Source organism: Mesoplodon bidens (genome assembly GCF_964165515.1).
Source record: "Mesoplodon bidens genome assembly, chromosome: 6".
NCBI classification, from domain to species: Eukaryota; Metazoa; Chordata; class Mammalia; order Artiodactyla; family Ziphiidae; genus Mesoplodon; species Mesoplodon bidens.
The window spans coordinates 26,791,327-26,812,349 of NC_138162.1; the positions used below are offsets into that span (position 1 = coordinate 26,791,327).

The window sequence follows — 21,023 nt, forward strand, 5'->3', positions numbered from 1 at the left end:
CCATCTGAATCTTGTCTAGGCCAAACTAACATTCAGCCATTTAGGTCAGGCTTTTCAAACTCAAGTATGCATGAGAATTACTAGGGGTGTTCCCAGACTATATAGAGATCCTACATCAAATCCTGTCAACAAGTCCTGTTGACTCCACCTCCAAAATATAATCTAAATCTTTCTGCTTCTTTCCATCTCCATTCCTGTCACCCTAGTTTAAGCCACCAGTTTTCACCCAGTCAACTGCGCTAGTGTTAACTGGTCTCCCTGCTTACACTCTAATTTACTGTAATGCATTCTCAAAACAGCTAGAGTGATCTGTTGAAAGCATAAATCAAATATCATTCACCTACGTAAAGCCCTTCAGTGTCTTCCACCACTCTGACCTGTATGGCCATTTATGATCTGGCCTTTTCTACCTTTCTGACTTACCTCATTCTCACTCATTGTGCTGCAACTTCTTTGCCTTCCTTAAACACATAGATTCATTCCTATCCCTGTACTCATTGTTCTCTTTGCCCAGACTACTCTCCCTTGAGATCTCTGCTGTCTCTTTTTTATGATTTACTCTCAACTTAAATGTCAGCGCCTTAGCAAGGCTTCCCCCAACCACCAATCAAAAGTAATCCCCCAGTCACTCTATATATCAAAATACTTTTTACTTCTTTAATTATACCATCCATCACCATCTAATACTTAAATGTTATTACTTCAGTGTTTTTGTCTTGTTTTGTTTTGCTTCCTCTATGAGAATATAACCTTAGCTATCTTGTTCCCTGCTGAATTCCCAGCATTATATTAGTACCCAGTCCGCAATAGCTTCTCAACAAATCCCCAGGAATCTGCATTTCATAGGCATCCCAAGTTTGGTCCATGGATCACACGTTATGAAAGAAACATTATCCTAGACAGTATAGAGCCATAATCCTTAGAAAGAATTGGCCCAGGCCTCTAGACAGTTATCCTGAAAAATTCAGAATTTAGAGAGTGATGAATTAAATAGAATTTCCAGAGTAATCTAAAGAGTGATGACATAAGCACTAGAGTGGAATAATGTAGGCGGGGATCAGCGTAACATGAAACTCACACATAGTCAAAATTACTCTTTCAAACCCCTTACCAGAGAGACTACATTCCATCTCACTTTTTTCTCCAATCTTGAAATGAATTGCTGTTTTTGAAATTGGGCCCTGAGGAAATAGCTGGCTTGCATTTGGAGTCATGTTGTATGAAAATGCACTCAGTGCAGTAAGATACACGTACCCTCAGTACCATGTGGGTACACAGACCAACTGCAGGAATAGCACAGGTAACCAACTGAAGGAACAGTAGATTGACGGTCCCGTCACACAACCCCTCAGGGACATATACTAATTGAGTGGGTTTGTGGGCAGAATTGCCTGCATCATTTAAATCATTTCTCTTTGTCATTTTTTTGTTCTCTTACTCTCTTAGAAAGAGGAAAAGATAATAAACTAGTAACTGAGAAGAGGAGACCATTTCAGAACAGGATGGAAAGGAAGAAAACAGTGAGATGAGAAAGGTAGAAGGAAAGGGGAAAAGTGTGAGTAATACATATGAATAGAAAGGAAGATAGAAATCTATAAAAGTTAAAAAATAGAGAATCCTGAAGATTAAATTGCATTTAGCCAAAATGATGAGAAAATCAAAAGTGAAGAAGACACATAGTTAGGATAATAAAAAGGTAAAGCTGTTATTTGGAAGTTCTTCACTTTCTTTCGCTCCCTTTTTAGCTTTACATGCTGCTGCCCTTTCTGGCCATGTCAGCACCGTGAAGTTATTATTGGAAAATAATGCTCAAGTAGATGCCACTGATGTCATGAAACATACTCCACTTTTCCGAGCCTGTGAGATGGGACACAAAGATGTGATTCAGACACTCATCAAAGGTTAGTTAAGAGTGCTCCTAACAAGTCACTCTCAAAAGGTAGGATTTCTTATTCACCTTTTTTTTAATAGATTTATTTATTTATTTATTTATTTATTATTTTAAAAAAAATTTTGGCTGCGTTGGGTCTTCATTGCTGCATGCGGGCTTTCTCTAGTTGCGGCAAATGAGGGCTACTCTTCGTTGCGGTGTGCGGGCTTCTCATTGCGGTGGCTTCTCTTGTTGCGGAGCACAGGCTCTAGGTGCACGGGCTTCAGTAGTTGTGGCTCGCGGGCTCTAGAGCACAGGCTCAGTAGTTGTGGCGCACGGGCTTAGTTGCTCCACGGCATGTGGGATCTTCCCAGACCAGGGCTCGAACCCAAGTCCCCTACATTGGCAGGCGGACTCTCAACTGCTGTGCCACCAGGGAAGCCCCTGCATTTGCCTTTTGAAATATAGCTTTACATGGCAGAGAGCTGCCTGGGTAGAAGGATGGAGGGAAGAGCCTGGCATCGGGAAACTCAAGGTTCACTGCTAGCTCCACGTGTTAGTAGCTGTTCAATTTGCGAAAAGTCACTGCACCTGCCTGATCCTCAGTTTCACTTTACGTATAAGGGGAAGGAGTCCTACACTGACCAGCTCACAGGCTTATTGTAAGAATCTGAAGTAGATGATATACATGAAAGCTTTTTGCTAAGAGTAAAGCGTTTAAAGGACTGTTGTTATATTTTTAAACTTCTTTTTGATAAATGCTCTCTGTATTAGACATTTTCATTATATTTTTGCTTTTTCAGGTGGAGCAAGGGTAGATCTAGTCGACCAAGATGGACATTCTCTTCTACACTGGGCAGCGCTGGGAGGAAATGCTGATGTCTGCCAGATATTGATAGAAAATAAGATCAACCCAAATGTGCAGGATTATGCAGGAAGAACCCCACTGCAGTGCGCTGCATATGGGGGATATATCAACTGCATGGCCGTGCTCATGGAAAATAACGCAGACCCTAACATTCAAGACAAAGAGGTAGAAATTCTACGTCTTTTTTATATTGTCTGCTCCAAAGTGTTTGGAGCATTGCTTCTTTGTTAACTAAAATTAAGGAAGACAACAATTTACCAAGTGAAGAGATCACTCACAAATCTGTTAATTAAAAGTGATTTGTATTTGTCCATGTTCTCTTCTAGTCCTTGCCTATATATCCGTATATAGTTTAACAAAGTCATCATATAGAACGGGAACGGTTTGATAACTTTTATAATATATATATACATGGCATATGATTATAGGTATATAAATATATATATCATATGATTTTCCAAACCACATTTTGTTTTGCTCCCTCAGAATTATCACCAGTACTTTTTCAGTTGGTATATAATTTTTTTCATAATCATGGATGCTTAATATTCCAAAGTTCTAAGAGCTTTCTGTAAAATAACTCATTCACTCCTCACAGCAAGTCTATAAAGTAGTTACTATTATCATCCCTGTTTTACAGAGGAGGAAATTGAAGCTCATGGAGCTTAAATAATTACCCTAAGGTGACAACAGTGGTGGGAGTATTGGGGGCGGAGTCAGGTCCAAGCTATGCCTGTAACCTAGACTTTAGAATTAAATCAGTAACTTCCTATTGCTGGATACTTTTTCATTATTTATAGAACATGTTGCATTAATCATCTTTGTGCGTTTAACTTTTTCCTTTTGGGTTATTCTCTTAGAATAATTTCATGTAAGTGAGATTTTTGAATCAAAGTAATGAATGGTGTATGAATGTGACTAGGCTGTGATATATACTGTCACACCAACTATTAAAACACGCAGGTTAATCTATGCTTCCCGCAGCTATGTAGCAGTGTATTGATTTCTCTCAATTTAGCCAATAGTGACATAATTTGCTAATTTACTTACTTTAACTCTTTAAAAATACTAGCATATTATGTTTTCCAAGTCAGAAAATATATTCCCTATTAATTCATTGAATAAGTATTTATCAAGATTGTTACTATCTGTGAAAGTAGCATAATGAAAAATGTGTAACATATGGTCCCTATACCAATGTTATTAGAAATGCATCTTTTATACTTTGTTGTACCTTTTACATTTTTTTTACAAGTTCATACATAAGTAGTATATTACTTATGTAAGCTACTTCCCACTTCTGTTAGTTTTCATGTGTATTGTTTTGGACTATCCAAATAAACAATCATGCTGTCTGTGAACAATAACATTTTTATTTCTTTCTTTCCAATTCTTATGACTTTCATTTCTTTATCTTGCCTTATTGAACTAGCTAGGGCCGCCAATGCAGTGTTGAATAGAACTAGTGATAGCTGACATCCTTAAGTCATTCTGGCTTCTCAGGGGAAAGCTTTAAATATTTCACCATTGAGTATGATGTTTGCTCTAGGTTCTCTCATATTTTTGGTTGCTAAGAGTTCTTCTAAATCACAATTAGCTGTTTAATTTTCATCCGATACTGTATCTGCATCTATCAACATGATTGTTATTTTTTCTACTCTTTGCTATTAATGTGGTGAATTACATTGATTACATTGGCCTACTTATGATATATTTTTGAAATATATGTATTGATGGATTTTTGTTTGCTAATATTATGAGATTTTTGCATTTATGTTCATGAGAGAGATTGACCTATAATTTTCCTTTCTTGTATTGTCAGGTTTTGGTAGCAAGTTTACATTGACCTTATAAAAAGAGTTAGGGAGTAGTCCCTCTTTTCTCATTCTCCTAAAGAATTTGTGTAAGATTGTGTTAAATTCTTCTTTAAATGTTTGGAAAAATTCCCTGCTGAAGTCATCTGGTCTAGGGGTTTTCTTTGTGCAAAGGTTGTTAATAACTGATTCAGCTTCATTAATAATTAAAAGACAATTCAGATTTTCTAATCATTTTCCGTTCAGCTTTGGTAAGTTGCACTTTTTTGAGAAATTTATCCATTTTATTAAAAATGTCAAATGTATTCATATAAAGTTCATCATACATTCTCTTTTCTATTTTATGTCTGTAAGACCTGTAATGATTTCCTCTTATTCATTCCATACATTGGTAATACATGTTGTCTCTTTTCCTTTTTTAAAAAAATTTCAGTCTTGCTTATTCATCTCTTCAAAGGACTCCAGTCTTTTTTTATTTTCTATATTTTAAGTTTTTCACTATTTCATTGGTATTTACTCTTATCTTTATTATTTCCTGCCATCTGCTTCCATCAGATTTGATTTAATATTTTTTAAAAGATTCTTTTGATGAAAGTTTAAGTCATTGATTTTTTTCAATATTTTTTTCAATATATGTATTTAAGCATGTTTCTTATTCTAGAGCATGCTTTAGCTGCATCTTACAAATTTGGATAAATTGTACGATCACTATCATTCAACTCAAACACTGTCTGATTTCCATTTTGATTTACTATTTGACCCATAGATTATTTAGAAGTGTGTTGTTTAATTTACAGGCAGTTGGACATTTTCTCATTATCTTTTTGTTATTGATTATATTGGTTTCCTATTGCTGCTATAACAAATTACCAGAAACTTAGTGTCTTAGAACAACACAGATTTATTATCTTACTGTTCTGGAAGTCAGAAGTCCAAAATGTCCTAAAAATCAAGGTGTTGGCAGGACTTCATTCTCTTTGGAGGCTCTAGGAGAGAATCTCTTCCTTGACTTTTCCAACTTCTAGATGCTTCCCACATTCTGTGGCTTGTGGCTGCATTCCTCACAGCTAGCAGTGACTGGCTGAGTTTCGCTCATGCTACATCACTCTGATATTCACCTTCTGCCTCTCTGTCACTTACTTATAAGGACCCTTGTGGTTATATGGGCCCACCTGGATAATCCAGGATAATCTCCCCAACTCAGAGTGAGCTGATTAGTAACCTTAATTCCATCTACAACCTTAATTCCCCCTTTCCATTTACTATGACATAGTTACAGATTCCAGAGATTAGGATGTAGACATCTTTGCAAGGGAGTTCCTTATTCTACCTACCGCACTGATTTGTAGCTTAAATTTTACTGTAGTTAAATAACATACTCTGAACTATTTTAATCTTTCAAAAGCTTTTGAGGCTTTACGTCCCCACACATGGTTGATTTTGGTACATGTTCTGTGTATACTTGAAAAGGGTGCTAATTTTGTCATTGTTCGATGCAATGGTTTATATACATATCACTTAGTTCAAATTTTACATTGTATTGTTCACGCCTTCTATATCTTTACTGCTTTTTTATCTATTTGTTCTATTAACTATTGTAAAGATGGGTTAGAAATCTCCCACTGTGGTTATGGATATGACTATCCCCCCTTTCAATTTTGTCAATTTTAATCCTGTATATTTAGAAACTATGCTATTATGTGCATACAGATTTAGGATTGTGATAGCTTCCTCTTTGACTCCTTTAACACTATGAAGTATTCCTTTTTTTTTTTTTTTCTTTTTCTTTTTGCGGTATGCGGGCCTCTCACTGTCGTGGCCTCTCCCGTTGCGGAGCACAGGCTCCGGATGCGCAGGCCCAGCGGCCATGGCTCACGGGCCCAGCCGCTCCGCGGCATATGGGATCCTCCCAGACCGGGGCACGAACCCGTATCCCCTGCATCGGCAGGCGGACTCTCAACCACTGCGCCACCAGGGAGGCCCGAAGTATTCCTTTTTATCTCTAGCAATGCTTCAAGCCTTTTTTATCTTTCATGACATTGAAATGTTTTAAGAATACAGGCCATTTATTTTATAGAATTTCACTCAATTTGAGTTTGCCTAATGATTCATCATAATTAGATTCAAGTTATACGTTTTGGGTTGGAATATTGCATAAGTGATATTGAATTCTCAGGGTATCACTTCTGGAGACATATGGTGCCTCTTAACATAGTATTAATTTTGATCATTTGGTTAAGATACAGTCCATTTTCTCCACTGTATACTTAATATTTTCTCTTTTTGTAATTAAGCAATTTGAGAGAAGTGTTTATATATTTGAGTCATCATAAATAACTATGTGTCCAAAAATACCAACACCAGATGTACTTGATTTTTCTTTATGCTTGTAGGGAAGGACAGCTTTGCACTGGTCCTGTAACAATGGATACCTTGATGCCATTAAATTACTACTAGACTTTGCTGCTTTCCCTAATCAGATGGAAAACAACGAAGAGAGGTAAGCCACTGATAAAAGGAATGTATTGTTGTTCATCTCACATCCTTTCTGCCATATTTTAAAAATCTCAAGTTTAGATATTGGTTCAGAAATAATGAAATATATATTCAGAAATCAGAAATAAGTATATTCATAAGGAAACACTACACTAAGAAATCCTGAACCAGAAGAAAAGAACAAAAGTTCTATGCAGTGTTGATTTAGAATCATGGGATTTTAAAGCTACTCAGAACTTTAGATATTACCTAGGGCAAGCTCACATTTTCCAGATGAAGAAATTAGGCCCCTGGCTTTTGGCTAGTAGCATCAAGTCAGGGGAGTCCTGACTGACCAGGACTACGAATTCAGTTAGGCCAGTGGAATCTGTTATATATTCAAGAAGTTTCTCTTGATGAAGAGGATATTATCAGTTAGTGGACAGAGGTGCCACCATGCAGCATGAAAAAATAAGGAGAAACTAAGATGAAAGTTTGGGATTTTAATTTAAATACAGATTTCTTGCATAATATGAGATCCACAGATTTAGGCTGGAATTGTTGTCCAAGAACCCAGGTCCAATAAAAAGGACTAGACATGGTGTGAAGTCTAAGCAAGAGAGATTCTTGATGGTCTTGGATCTAGGAAGATTCTAGTAACTTGTAGGTAACGAATAAGATGGTAATCAGATTTCCATCCCTGAGTCCCCCCCAGCCCAGGTCTGTGCTTTAGTTTTCATTGTTCATGGATGCTGTCACTAAAATGGCCCTGCAGTGACACCATCCCCACACTCTTGGTCACCACCAGCTCCTTCTGTCAGGAGATGGGAAACTCTGTAGGAAAGAGGCTTTCTCCAGGCCTGCTGTCTTGGAGGAAACATGGGGCCTTCATCTTTCCCACTTCTTTCAGAACCTTTCCCCATTAGTTATACCTCCATCTGTTATTCTCCAGTTCTCTTTCTTCTGAATTTTGTCTTCTTTGCCTTCTCTCACACTGTCTTCCCTGCCTCCATTTCTTTATCATCACATTTAGACTGAAACCTGTGTCTGAATGGTCACTGACAAATTCCTAGTTGATAAATCACATGATGTCTTCATGATGTCTTCTCTGCCCACCCTCATTGGCCTTTCTCTATCTCCTTTCTATTGCCTCCTCTTCTTTACTTTATTGAGCCTATGTCTTCTCTAAGCTTCTGTGACAGTATATTTTCTTCTATTTTATTTTATTTATTTATTTATTTTGGCCGTGCCTCGCAGTTTGCGGGATCCCCGACCAGGGATCAAACCCTGCAGTAAAAGCACAGAGTCCTAATCACTGGAACGCTCGGGAATTTCCCTAATTCTCTTCTTTTATTATTATTATTATTTTTTTTTTTGGCTGCTTTGGGTCTTCGTTGCTGCGCACGGGCTTTTCTCTAGTTGTAACAAATGGGGGCTACTCTTCGTTGCGGTGCACGGGCTTCTCATTGCGGTGGCTTCTCTTGTTGCAGAGCACGGGCTCTAGGCGCGTGGGGTTCAGTAGTTGCGGCACGTGGGCCCCAGAGCACAGGGGCTTCAGTAGTTGTGGCACACGGGCTCAGTAGTTGTGGCTCTCAGGCTCTAGAGCACAGGCTCAGTAGTTGTGGCACACAGGCTTAGTTGCTCCACAACATGTGGGATCTTCCCGGACCAGGGCTTGAACCTGTATCCCCTGCATTGGCAGGTGGATTCTTAACCACTGCACGACCAGGGAAGTCCCCCAGTTCTCTTCTAATCATGCGCCTTCTCCATTTCTTTGGCTTCTGTTCCATTTTTTATTTTTTAAATATAAACAGTCTTCAAGGACTGGATCTCTTCTCTCAGCCTATCTCCTTTGGGGACCTGACCAACCACCGAGGCTTCCGCACTCACTTGGGTGCTGGTGAGTCCTCAATCTCTATTTCAGACTCAACACCCCTCCTTGATTCACACTGTCATCTCCACTTCATTACCAGCACCATTGTCTAGATCTTGCCCTCTTTGACTCTTCCTGGGATTATCGCAATGCCTTACTTGTTTTCCTTCCTTTGATCTTTCCCTCCTTCAATTCGTCACCTTCCAAAGTAGCCTTTCTAAATCATATCGCTAATATAATTGTTAACCATGTCATTCCCCTGTTCAAATGCAGTCTCGTCTAAGAAGATTGTTCTGTCCCACAGTCATGTGTCCCAAACTGTGTTCTCCCTACACTGTGAATCTTTACAGCACTTGGCACATTTCACATTATATTATGATTTTATGTAATCCGTCTTCCCTATTAATGGAGAACTCCTGAAGATCATGGTCATCTCTCTATTGCTCACGGTGCCTTTCATGAAGTAGGTGCTCAGTAAATAACTGTTGAGTTGTCACATCGGTGTTTTCAGGCTCCTAGTAGCATCACTCTGCTTCATACCAGCCTTAGAAACTTATGTGGAATTCTTAGACCACGTGCAGACTCAGATAAAGCAGATTAGTGTGCCTCACTTTGGGAGTGATAAATAACAGGGAAGAGCTAAATCGGACTCCACATTGGATCTGTTTCTTTGACTTTAACCTTTGCTTTTCGTTCCTTTTGTTACTATAATCATACATAATGGCCTGCCTCAGGGAACGCTGCCCACCTGTGAATGGCTGCAAGAAAAAAGAAGCCAACACATCCCCTCACCGAGGCTGGCCATTCCAGGAGATGTTTTGCAAGACTGGTTGCCCTTTTATTTTACTTCCTCACTGCCTCTTCCTCTCTGATTCTATAAAAGAAACTGGCATCCAGGCCCAGATAAGATGGTTTTTCAGAGACACTAGTCTGCCATCTTCTCGGTCTGCCGGCTTTCCAAATAAAGTATTCCTCGCCTCAACACCTCGTCTCCGATTCATTGGCCTGTCGTGCAGTGAGCAGAGCAAGCTTGGACTTGGTGACAATTATATAAAGAACTCACTGTCTCTATTATAGTCAAATGACAATTGCAAAACAGAAAAAGACTTGAAGGTTTAGGTATTTGAACATTTAAGGAAACTGGAAAGCCAAGTGAAGTCCTCAAGGCTGAGGTTTTGACATTAAAACAGATACTTGAGGGTGCTGAAGGTTTCTCCCTTTGAAACCCTGAAAAAACAAAAGGGAAAGATAAGAATGTATTCTATAACAGTGATTACTGCCTGACTGCTATTTTTTTAGGAAACAATAAAAAAAAGTAATATTTTGTAATTCCATTTCCATTTATATGCTAACCCTTGAATTTCAGACCTAAGTAAGCATGTGAATTAAGGTGCTTACTGCCTGCTGGAGTAAACATACGTTAATTACAGACCAAAAGACCAAAGGAAGGAGCCTCCTAAGGGTACTTGCCAGTCTACAGATAAAAAGAGACAGTGGCAATATCCCAGGCTCCTTTAATGTTTCATCAGCCATGCACCTTGATGTACAAATGTCGGGACTTGGCACTGCCTTTTACGTTGATTGACATTCCAGTTTAGGCATTCTGCTTATTCCATCAGACCATTCCCACATGGCAAGTCCAGTTGAATCTTGTCGCTTGTCTTTATCTACATTGTTTCTTGACTGGTTACCATCAATGTAGTGCTAATTTTTACTTCACGTGCATTGACACAAACCACTTGGTGTTCACTGTATAGACATAATTTTTGCCAACTACTGCTGATTTTCAGTCAATAACTATCTGGCAGCCATACTCTGACATAGATGGGAGTATTCACAGCACTAGAATGTTTCTAAATTGAGTTTGGGATGAAGAAAAATTCAATAGTAATAATCACAATATGGTCAGTTGCTTAAACACTAGGTATAGATGTCAATCTTAAACCTTGCTAGATATTTGGATTGTGTCTCCCTGAATCAAAAATTGACTGAGAATTGTAATTTGAATAAAGCAATTGTTAAAAAAAAAACATTTTTGAGAAAATCAGGAGAACATGTATTTAGAGTGGGCATTAGATCTTACTAAGGAATTCCTGTTAATTTTGTTAATACAAGGACGTTGTGGTTATGTTCAGATTATTTATAGATGAATCTAAAATGCAGAGAGATTAAATGATAGGAGCTCTGGGATTTGCTTTATTTATTTGTTTGTTTGTTTATTTTTTTATTTGCCGCGCCGCTGCTCGGCTTGCAGGATCTGGCAGTGAAACCGCCATGTCTGCCAGGGAATTCCCCTGGAATTTGCTTTAAAATACTTGAGCAAAAATAAAAAGGAAGGGGATAGATGAAGCAAATACGGCAAAAGTTTTGCTAATTATTAAATTTGGGTAATGAGAATATAAAGCATTATTATGCTATTCTCTTCTGTTTATGCTTGAATTTTCTCATAATAAAAATACAATTTTTTGTAATAAAAATATTTAACATATTTGAAATGCAACTTTCTATCCACAAGCAGCCTGAGAGATCTAGTTCTTCTTCTCCCCTTCCTTTCACCTTTTACAGATGAGGAAATAGAAGCTCAGGAAGTGAAGAGAATGCCCAGGGTCACACAGGTCTGCTGACTTCCAGTTCAGCATTCTTTAGGGTATATTATGCCCATGTCATTTCTTTTTGTCATATTTGTAAGTAAACACATAATTTGGGCCTCATTTTCGTAAGCCATATTTTGATAATACTGTTTCTATACTATGTGAAAGACACTATATTAGTAATTATAGAAAAAATGATCAAGCTTACTAAAAATACATATGTTATTTGCATGTTGATTTAGAAGCAATTTCATTCTATAGGAGACATATATATTCAATAATTGATAGATGAATTATGGAAGGATTACTGAACAGGGAGTCATGTGATTTTAGTCCTCATCTAGATTTTGCAGGTAACTAGTAACTTGACCTTCAGTAAGTTGCTTAATCTTTCTGAGTCTGTTTATTCATTTATGAAATGAAGGTGTTAAACTAAACCTCTGAAATTCAATTCAGCTCTACTCTTGTGTGGTTCTATGACTCTGATGATTTTTCCTGTTGGGGAAAGTACAGTCATGAAAGGCATTTTTTTTTTTTTTGGCTGTGTTGGGTCTTTGTTGCCACACACGGGCTTTCTCTAGTTGCAGCGAGCGGGGGCTACTCTTCATTATGGTGAGCGGGCTTCTCACTGCGGTGGCTTCTCTTGTTGCGGAGCATGGGCTCTAGGTACGCGGGCTTCAGTAGTTGTGGCACGCAGGCTCACTAGTTGTGGCACACAGGCTTAGTTGCTCCGCGGCATGTGGGATCTTCCCAGACCAGGGATCGAACTTGTGTCCCCAGCATCGGCAGGCAGATTCTTATCCACTGCCGCCACCAGGGAAACCCCTGAAAGGCACTTTATTGATAGAATATATAGTGAAATTTGTAAACGTTCTTCTGAATTTACAAAATGCTATTTACGTATAAATAATGTTTTAAAGTTTATATAGGCACCTCTACTTTATGGCCTTCTGGTTTCTGAACAGTAGTGGCAGATCAAGCTGTCCTAAAATGGGGGTTCCTTAATTTTAGCATTTAGGACTTCCTTCTGAATTTATAGTTTCCTTACTAAAGTGATCAAATCACCCTTTGCTTTTACTGAAAACCTCTTCCTTTTATATCTTACTGTGACTGTTAGGTGAGTTTTGAAGAGCAAGTTTCTTTTCTATAATCATTGGATGATTTTCTGTGTCTAATCATGCATCCATATAATCATCGTTTTTCCACCTCGTCAATCAACTGATTATTTCCTCCCAGCACCTCTGACCCACTAACTCAGCAACAGTCACCCAGAGGGATCCAATCAGGCGGTTTTTCAGTAGTCATAAGTTCTGGTTTCAGTCCTATGCAAATAATATTCGTGATAAGTGACTGTGCTATCACCAACTGTGCTGCAGTGTATGTCCTGTAATATCAACAATCACAGCTGACTTTCATGAACTGCTTCCTTCTTGCCAGGCACACTGCTATCTTCCTCACATTGATTATTTCATTCTCTCTTCATGCCAAGTCTGTGATTAGGAAAAGCGGGGCTTAGAAGCACCAAGTAAGTTGGTTACGAAGTGACAACCATCATTACCATTGTTGGATGGTAGAATTTGGGGTGTTTACTTCAAATTTTTGTACTTTCTGCATTGTTTGAATTCTTAAACTATGTGTCATTTTTACAAAGTAATCATTTTTCTTTAAAAAAGGAAAGCATACTTGCAAAGATTTAACAGTGGTTAATTCTGAGTGTGGGAGTATAGATGACTTATTTTATTCTGTGTATTTATCCAATTTGTTTTATATTTCCAAAAGTAGAGAAGATATTTTTTTTTCTTTTTTTGATGCATTGGGTCTTCATTGCTGCACGCGGGCTTTCTCTAGTTGCAGTGAGCAGGGGCTACTCTTTGTTGCAGTAAGTGGGCTTCTCATTGCAGTGGCTTCTCTTGTTGCGAAGCATGGGCTCTAGGTGCGTGGGCTTCAGTAGTTGTGGCACGCGGGCTCAGTAGTTGTGACTTGTGGGCTGTAGGGCACAGGTTTAGTAGTTGTGGCGCATGGACTTAGTTGCTGCGCAGCATGTGGGGCCTTCCCAGACCAGGGCTCGAATCCATGTCCCCTGTGTTGACAGGCAGATTCTTAACCACTGCACCACCAGAGAAGTCCCAAGAGAAGATATATTTTTTAAAGGAATCTGCCTAAACTCACACATCTAGAAAGTAGTCAGTTGAGATTCAAATATATAACTATATGACACTAATACCCATCTTTTCTAAATAATATACTTATCAAAAAGGTATGCAAAAAAAGAGGTATGCACACTGTACAAAATTTAAGGGCATTTAGTAAAACTAAGTGTCCCACTTATCCCCATCTCTGAGGCAACTAGCTTCCTCCCCAGAGGCATCACTGTCACCAGTTTCTTGGATAACTTCTAGAGATATATTTTACATAGATGAGCACACAGGGATGTGTTCTTTTTATATCAGTGGAGCACACCATAATACTGCTCTGTTTCTTACTTTTTTCTCTTTTCCTTCATTCAACAAGTCATCCTGGAAATTGTTCCTTATATATGCATATACCACAATAATGGCCACATTATGCAGATGACTTTATTACATAGATGGCCTGTACTTTATTTAACCAGTCCTCTGTTGATGGAATTGAGGTTGTTTCTGTGCTTCTATGAATATCCTTGTACATACAGCATTTCACACAGGGGAGCATATCTATAGGATAAATGCCTGTAAGTGAAATGGCTATGTCAAGGGCAGATCATGAATAATTCCTGTATATCGTGCCAAAGTGTCTCCCCAAAGATTTAGGTAGCATACGGAGAGCCTGTCTCCCTCCACCCTCGCCAGCAGAGTGTGTTATTAAACTTTCTGATCTTTGCTAAGCTGATCATTAGATTCAAGTGCTCACTCATATTAGTCTTAAATTGTATTTCTCTTAAATGAGTGAAGTTGAACATATTTTTATATGTTAGGAGCCACTAGTATTTCCTGTTTGAAGAACTTTTATCTTTGTTTGGTATTTTTGCCTTATAAATATTTGTTATTTTTATGTAGTTGGATTTATCAATCTTAAGGTTTCTGAATTTTTATATCTTTTTTTGGAAAAAACTTTTCACTCCAATATTTTATTTTATTTTATTTTATTTTATTTATTTATTTTTGCGGTACGCGGGCCTCTCACTGTTGTGGCCTCTCCCGTTGTGGAGCACAGGCTCCGGATGCGCAGGCTCAGCGGCCATGGCTCACGGGCCCAGCAGCTCCGCGGCATGTGGGATCTTCCTGGACCGGGGCATGAACCCACATCCCCTGCATAGGCAGGCAGACTCTCAACCACTGCGCCACCAGGGAAGCCCCACTCCAATATTTTAAAAAATATCCCATGATTTCTTCTAGTACTTTCATGGTTTCTTTTTTTTTTAATATTTAGATCTTTGCTTCATCCATTTTGGAATGAAATGTGATGTAAGAATCTTTTTTTTTTCCAGATGGTTGCCCAGTTGTCCCAACTCTATTTAATAATCTATCCTTACTGTGGTGATTTAAAGGGCCATCTTTATCATAGACTAAATCTCTCCATTTGGAGGTATATTTTTCATTTCATAAGCATTAACTATCAGTAATCATGGGCTCAAACTTATGAATCTCACAGAATATTATTTGCAGTGCTTTTTTTAGATAGGAGCAAGGAATTACTTGGAACATGGGGAAGAAGAAAAGTGATCATGTGTTCTGATTTGTGAGCAAGTTAGCAAAACTGAGGAATAGACATGGTCAGCAGCACAAAGCACCTGACCCTTGTTTTGTGTGCATCAAAGAAGAAAGGAACAGTCCTGGGGTACAGGAGATAGCTTTGCCTAAGGAACATTTCCACATCTTAGAATAAGTTTTCCTTCTGCTGCGTAATATTGCCAGTTTAACTGTGCCCTGAACTACATTCTGACACTTAAAAAAAAATCTCCCTGCTTCAGGTACACTCCCCTCGATTATGCTTTGCTTGGTGAACGCCATGAAGTGATCCAGTTCATGTTGGAGCACGGCGCCCTGTCCATCGCAGCCATACAGGACATCGCTGCCTTCAAAATCCAGGCTGTCTACAAAGGGTACAAGGTCAGAAAAGCTTTCCGAGACCGGAAAAATCTCCTCATGAAGCATGAACAGTTGAGAAAAGATGCTGCTGCCAAGTAAGTATGAGATCTAGCGACTGTGTTCTCACAACTCAGAGTCAACGTGGAATGGGGCACGGTGGTGGGAGTGGCCAGGAGAGAGAATCAGGAGGGAATCTGAAATCACTGTGATCCTTGTACCCATGTCACCTTCCCTCTTCTGCTCACCAGCCCTTCAGAGGACTGAGGCTAACAGGAAGGATAACAGCCTAATCTCTACTTGGTGGCTGTTCCTCTAGGTTAGTCCTTGACCTTCTAACTCCGGAACAAATCACCGTCACACCCACCCATGGCAAGGAGTTGGAGGATGCGGGTGCTACCTGCAGTAAGCTACGAAGGGACAACTGTCCTCTCACCTTTCCTACCTTTCCACAAGAAACTTACGCCAATATCTAGCCTACTTTCGCTAGACTAAGTCTAGTTTTGATTTGATTGAAGCAACCAACTTGCATAAATAACTTGCTTTCCCCCACCTATTCCTTAACAAGTCTGTACTAGGTAATGTAATTTATTCAAGAAATATTGATTGAATTCTTACTACACATACATAACTCTTGGCTTGAGCTTAAGGAGAAAATAGTACTTGCTTCGAGGACCTCACACTTTTTTGGATAATGATATATAATACGCAAAATAGTCATTTTTGCCTTATACATTGTGATTATTTTGCCATAAGTTATTGATTCTAGATTATGCCTTGGTTTGCCTTTTCTTTGATACTTGTTTTGGGTATTTTAACTAGCAAGAGAGTATTGCGTTAGCAGGTGTAATACCGAAACCTCTGATGAGAAAGATATGGATGACAGGCAGATTCTTGAGGGATAACTTCCTGGCTGTATCTTGAATGTTTCCAAATCTTGAGTCCTTCCAATTCTTGAATCCTACCATATCTTGCCCACAAGGAGGAAGCATAAGTGTAATAAATAACAGTTAAAAATAATAATAAAAGGCAAGATAAACTATGTTAGTAAGAAGTTGAATACCACTATGAGCTGGAATGCTAACCGTCTTGTCAGTCTTCAAGACAAGATTGACAGAAACACATCATTTTCTGCGACTCTGAAGCTACTGAAATAGTTGATATCTTGGGAAGTATTATTTTGCACTCTTCTCATAACAAGGCTCTTTTCACTTTTACCAAAGAATCCGGTATTAACCTAAAGCCTCTACGTGCCTCTTTTGCAGCCTTCTCATAAAAGTTCTCTGCATGTGAGTGACAGCTGTAAGTGGGTAATACTTGTGACAAATTATCCTGAGTTGCAAGTAAACATTCTCTGCAAGGAAAGGAATATTGTATTTCCGACTACTGATGTTTCTATAAAGTCAAGTTTAATGTGTGAGAATCCACTTTCCGAATTTGAAGTCATATCTACCTGAATATGAGGTGGGGCTCTATAAAGCCACCATAGCTGACTTTCTATGTTCCCAAAAAGGAGTGTATTGATCCAAACACATTCCACTTTGTTACTGCAGAGAGGGGCCCCAGAGTTCTCCTTCTCCCCCACCAAACTCCCTTTCCAGGGGAATAGAAGGATTGTGGTTGAGTGAAAAGGAGACCAGGGTTCAAATCCAGCATCTGATATTTACTTAAGATGAACTGAACACAGCATTTCTCTCTCTGGGCCTCAGTTTCTCTATTTGTAAAACATGACAAATTAGACTAGCTGATTTTAGGCACCCTCCAGCTCAGTGGAAACCCCTGTCTTCATTGTTAGTGACCTCAGCCTCCTCTTCCTCTCCTTTGCCAGTGATGCTGCCCAGAGGCTGTATGCCTGGGGCCAAGAGTTCCAAGTCAGTGTACGCTGGGAACTGAAGATACATTTATCAGGAGAGCTGTATGGAGGAAGGGGTTTCAAATAATGCCATGCTTAAAAAGAGTACTGGTTTGCAGTATTTTTTCCCTAACATGGCCTTTTGTAACTCCAGGCCCAGAGGGTTTGAACCGACAAGGAGATAGATTTAGGAGACATCTCTGTAGTCTAAGCCCCACCTTCTACCCTTTTAGTTGTTATCCTGATTAGTTTCAGTGTTGTGAAAGATCGGCCCTCTTCGTTCTTAATTCTTCGTTTCTGAAATTGATTTTTAAAAACACTTTTAGGGCCTCCCTGGTGGCGCAGTGGTTGAGAGTCCGCCTGCCGATGCAGGGGATACGGGTTCGTGCCCCGGTCTGGGAGGATCCCATATGCCGCGGAGCGGCTGGGCCCGTGAGCCATGGCCGCTGGGCCTGCGCGTCCGGAGCCTGTGCTCCGCAACGGGAGAGGCCACAACAGTGAGAGGCCCGCATACCGCAAAAAAAAAAAAAATAAAAAAAAATAAAAAATAAAAACACTTTTAAATGGTAGCTGTGCTTACTGTGATAATCATTGCAATTACCAACACTGAAAATCTCCTGTACTGTTTCTCAGTCACAGTCTTTCCTTTATTGGTCCTCATTATTGGGAGTGAACAAGTTTCTTACACTTCCTAACCATCACCTCCTACAGACATTGTAGCATAGATCTCCAAGAGAAATACTTAAATGGAGAAGTAACTGGTTTAAGTTGTATTAATTTTATTTCTCGAAAGTTATTTCTGAAACTCTGAGTCAGTGTTTAATTTTGGTTTTAAGAAACAGAAATCAGAATGTTAAAGCCGGTCTTCGCTGCTGCCGCCTCACTGGCGCAGGCACATCACGTTGCCTCAATGTACCCTTCCCTGTTCCTCACCTTACGATGGCAGAAATCACCTTCCGTAAAGTAAGGATGTCGAAGAAACTGATTAAACTTAAAGGGATTACTATTTTACTGTTAGAGAAATTGGGAGAGAGAGAAGTTTTAGTCATATTTTCTAAGTCATTTTTTTTTAGAAAATACTATTTAGGAAATACCTATAATCCATTTAAAAGCACTTAACAACTCATACTGCACCTCCTATGAGGTTGCCAAAATGCACATTACTGTAGTTTACCTGCCAAAGCACAGAGTTGAATGCACATGAAAATAAGACTGTGTTTATGTTGATCACTCTTATTCCTTGAAGCTTCCTTTTCCCCAGGTTTTTATTTCACTCTCTAGTCTCAGATCTCCTCTAAGTCCCTGAACTCCCCCTTCTCACATCTTCTTAATTATACCATTTCCACACTGAGGTCAGCACGGCAGGCTAACTCCTCAGACTTCTATTCATGCTGTACTCTTTTCACTGAAAATATATCCACTTTGAAAACTTAAATTACTTCATCTCTGTAGATAACCCCTTCATCTCTCTCACACCTTGAGCTCCTGGAACTCTAATCCCAAATCATCCGTTGCCTACCGGGCATTTCCACTTATTACTTGCCAGTAGGTCAGATCCTTGGACATTTCCATTTGCATGTCCTGTTGTCACCGCCACTTCAGGCTCACTGGGTGGAACCTACAACTCATCACCACAGCCTGTCTCCCCTGGCCTCCTGATTTCCCTACTAGGGCTGCTGCCACTGATCCTGCTAATTCCTCTTTCTGAAATGGCCTTTGCTTCGGTTCTTCTGTCCCACTGCTCTATAGAGGCCATCATGCTTGAATACCATCCGTGATACTACATCAGACCCTTCAACATTTGACTTCCGCTTATATCTCCAAGTCTCATTTCTCTCCATTAGTTCCACCCTCCCACCCCTCACACTCGAGGCCTCAGCCATCCTGAACTTTCGCCACTTCCTCACTTACCACCACGCTCTAGGGAGACCTGAGCTTCCTTCTGGCTAGTGTATGAGACTGAATATGACTCTTAGAGTTACATAATCAAGTCCAGTTTGGGTCACCCACTTCAAACTCTTGTAATGCCAAAGTCCCTTGCATGGGAAGTTGCACTGTGTCCTCAAAAAGTCAAGTGACAAGTTCTGTGCCTCTCAAGCAGCACATTTCATTAGTGGGCAGTTCTGTCTGGCAGAAGTTCTTTTCTACCTTTGGATCTTGAGCTACCCCTTGAAGCAAAAGAGAAAAGTCTAAATCCTTTTCTATAAACCAACTTCCAGATAATTAAAGAAGGTGCTCATGATACTCACACGCGTACCCCAGCTCTCCTTCTCACTTTGTAATAGATCCCCTTGCGGCCAGCTCCCCAGACATGTTCAGTTTGTCAATGCCTTTCTTCAGGGTTGACCCATAGGTCTGAATCTCCTGCTCATCCAGTGGTCTGATCCATGGGGAATCACTTCCATGATTCTACTCCATACCATTCCACTTCTCTGAGCCTCAGTTTCTCATCAGTAAAATGAAAAGATTTCTTAGTCCAGGACAAGCTTTGGGGCTTCATGAGTGCCCTGAGACTGTAGGCAGTATTTTGTGTGTCATGAGCATATGTGCATTTGGTGGGGGAGAGAGGATCTTTGGATTTTTATTACATTCTCTAAGAGGGTTCGTGAATCATAGAAAGAATTTTTTTTTAAATCGCACTAAATGATATCTGAGGTTCCTCCCAGCTCTAACATTCTGTAAGTCAAAGGTCCTCAAATGCATGACATTTTCTCATTCCCCCGAGAGGAAGTCAAAGACCAAATATTACTAAGCCTGTTATTCAGCGACAATGAAGAGATAGAATCTGACAGACCCCCACATACAATGCAATACCACCTGAAAAGGTTAGAGCTAAACCTTTTCTGTCTGGTGAGGTAATCAGTTTCCTCTCACTGGAAATGTTCCAGCAGAAACTGAATTGTCATCTCTCCAGGATAATATATAAGGAATTTTAAAACATATGTGAAGAGCTGGTCTCTCAGATCTCTTCAGAGTCAAAGATTCTATGAGAGCTGTGCCCTCCCATCCGCCTGAAATAACCTTTTCTCACCTCCCTCCTTTCTCATTTTGACATTATCTCTAATGTAGCCTTTTTTCCTCTCCTAGTTTAATTAGTCTCCCACATCGTCCCTTAGCTCTGGGTAGATATCTCTATTTCAGCATGCATCACATCTAGAACTCACTATCTGCAGGAGGTATGGGTCTGATTCCCTGCTAGATTGTCAATTCCTGGAAAGCAGGGATTGTATTATGTACCTCCATACTTCTAGTGCCTTAGAGCCCTTGATATATAGCAAGCATTTAATAATATGTGTTCAGTAACTGCTCCTACAGTGGGTCTAAGACCTTACCTAAGTCGTTCGTCATTCTGGGCCTTAGTTTCCCCCTCTGTCAAATGGAAGGGTTGGACCAGGTCCTCTCTGAGGTCTCCCTCAATCTCTGTAAGTGGACCAATCACTGTAACTTGTTTGCCTTACTCAGGCAGCAAACACATTTATGTACCATTTATCCTCATAACACGCACTGGCACTTGTATTTGTGCATTTGGTTTTCCAGCTCCCTCCATATTTATCATGAGCAAATTGCCATTTGACAGGTTTATGATTTTAAAAAGAAACCTAAGAGCACTAAGGTT

At 39.6% G+C, this 21,023-nt stretch overlaps 1 protein-coding gene across 1 annotated transcript in view; it reads left to right on the forward strand.

Moving 5' to 3' along the window:
- The window catches only part of INVS (inversin), a gene marked incomplete at its 3' end in the record, with an annotated part of 154,852 nt that overhangs the window by 96,289 nt on the left and 37,540 nt on the right, over positions 1 to 21,023 (forward strand). The window contains 4 exon segments of the mRNA XM_081236598.1: positions 1,746 to 1,901; positions 2,674 to 2,903; positions 6,946 to 7,052; positions 15,441 to 15,653. Coding sequence (XP_081092724.1) covers positions 1,746 to 1,901; positions 2,674 to 2,903; positions 6,946 to 7,052; positions 15,441 to 15,653 — 706 coding nt within the window.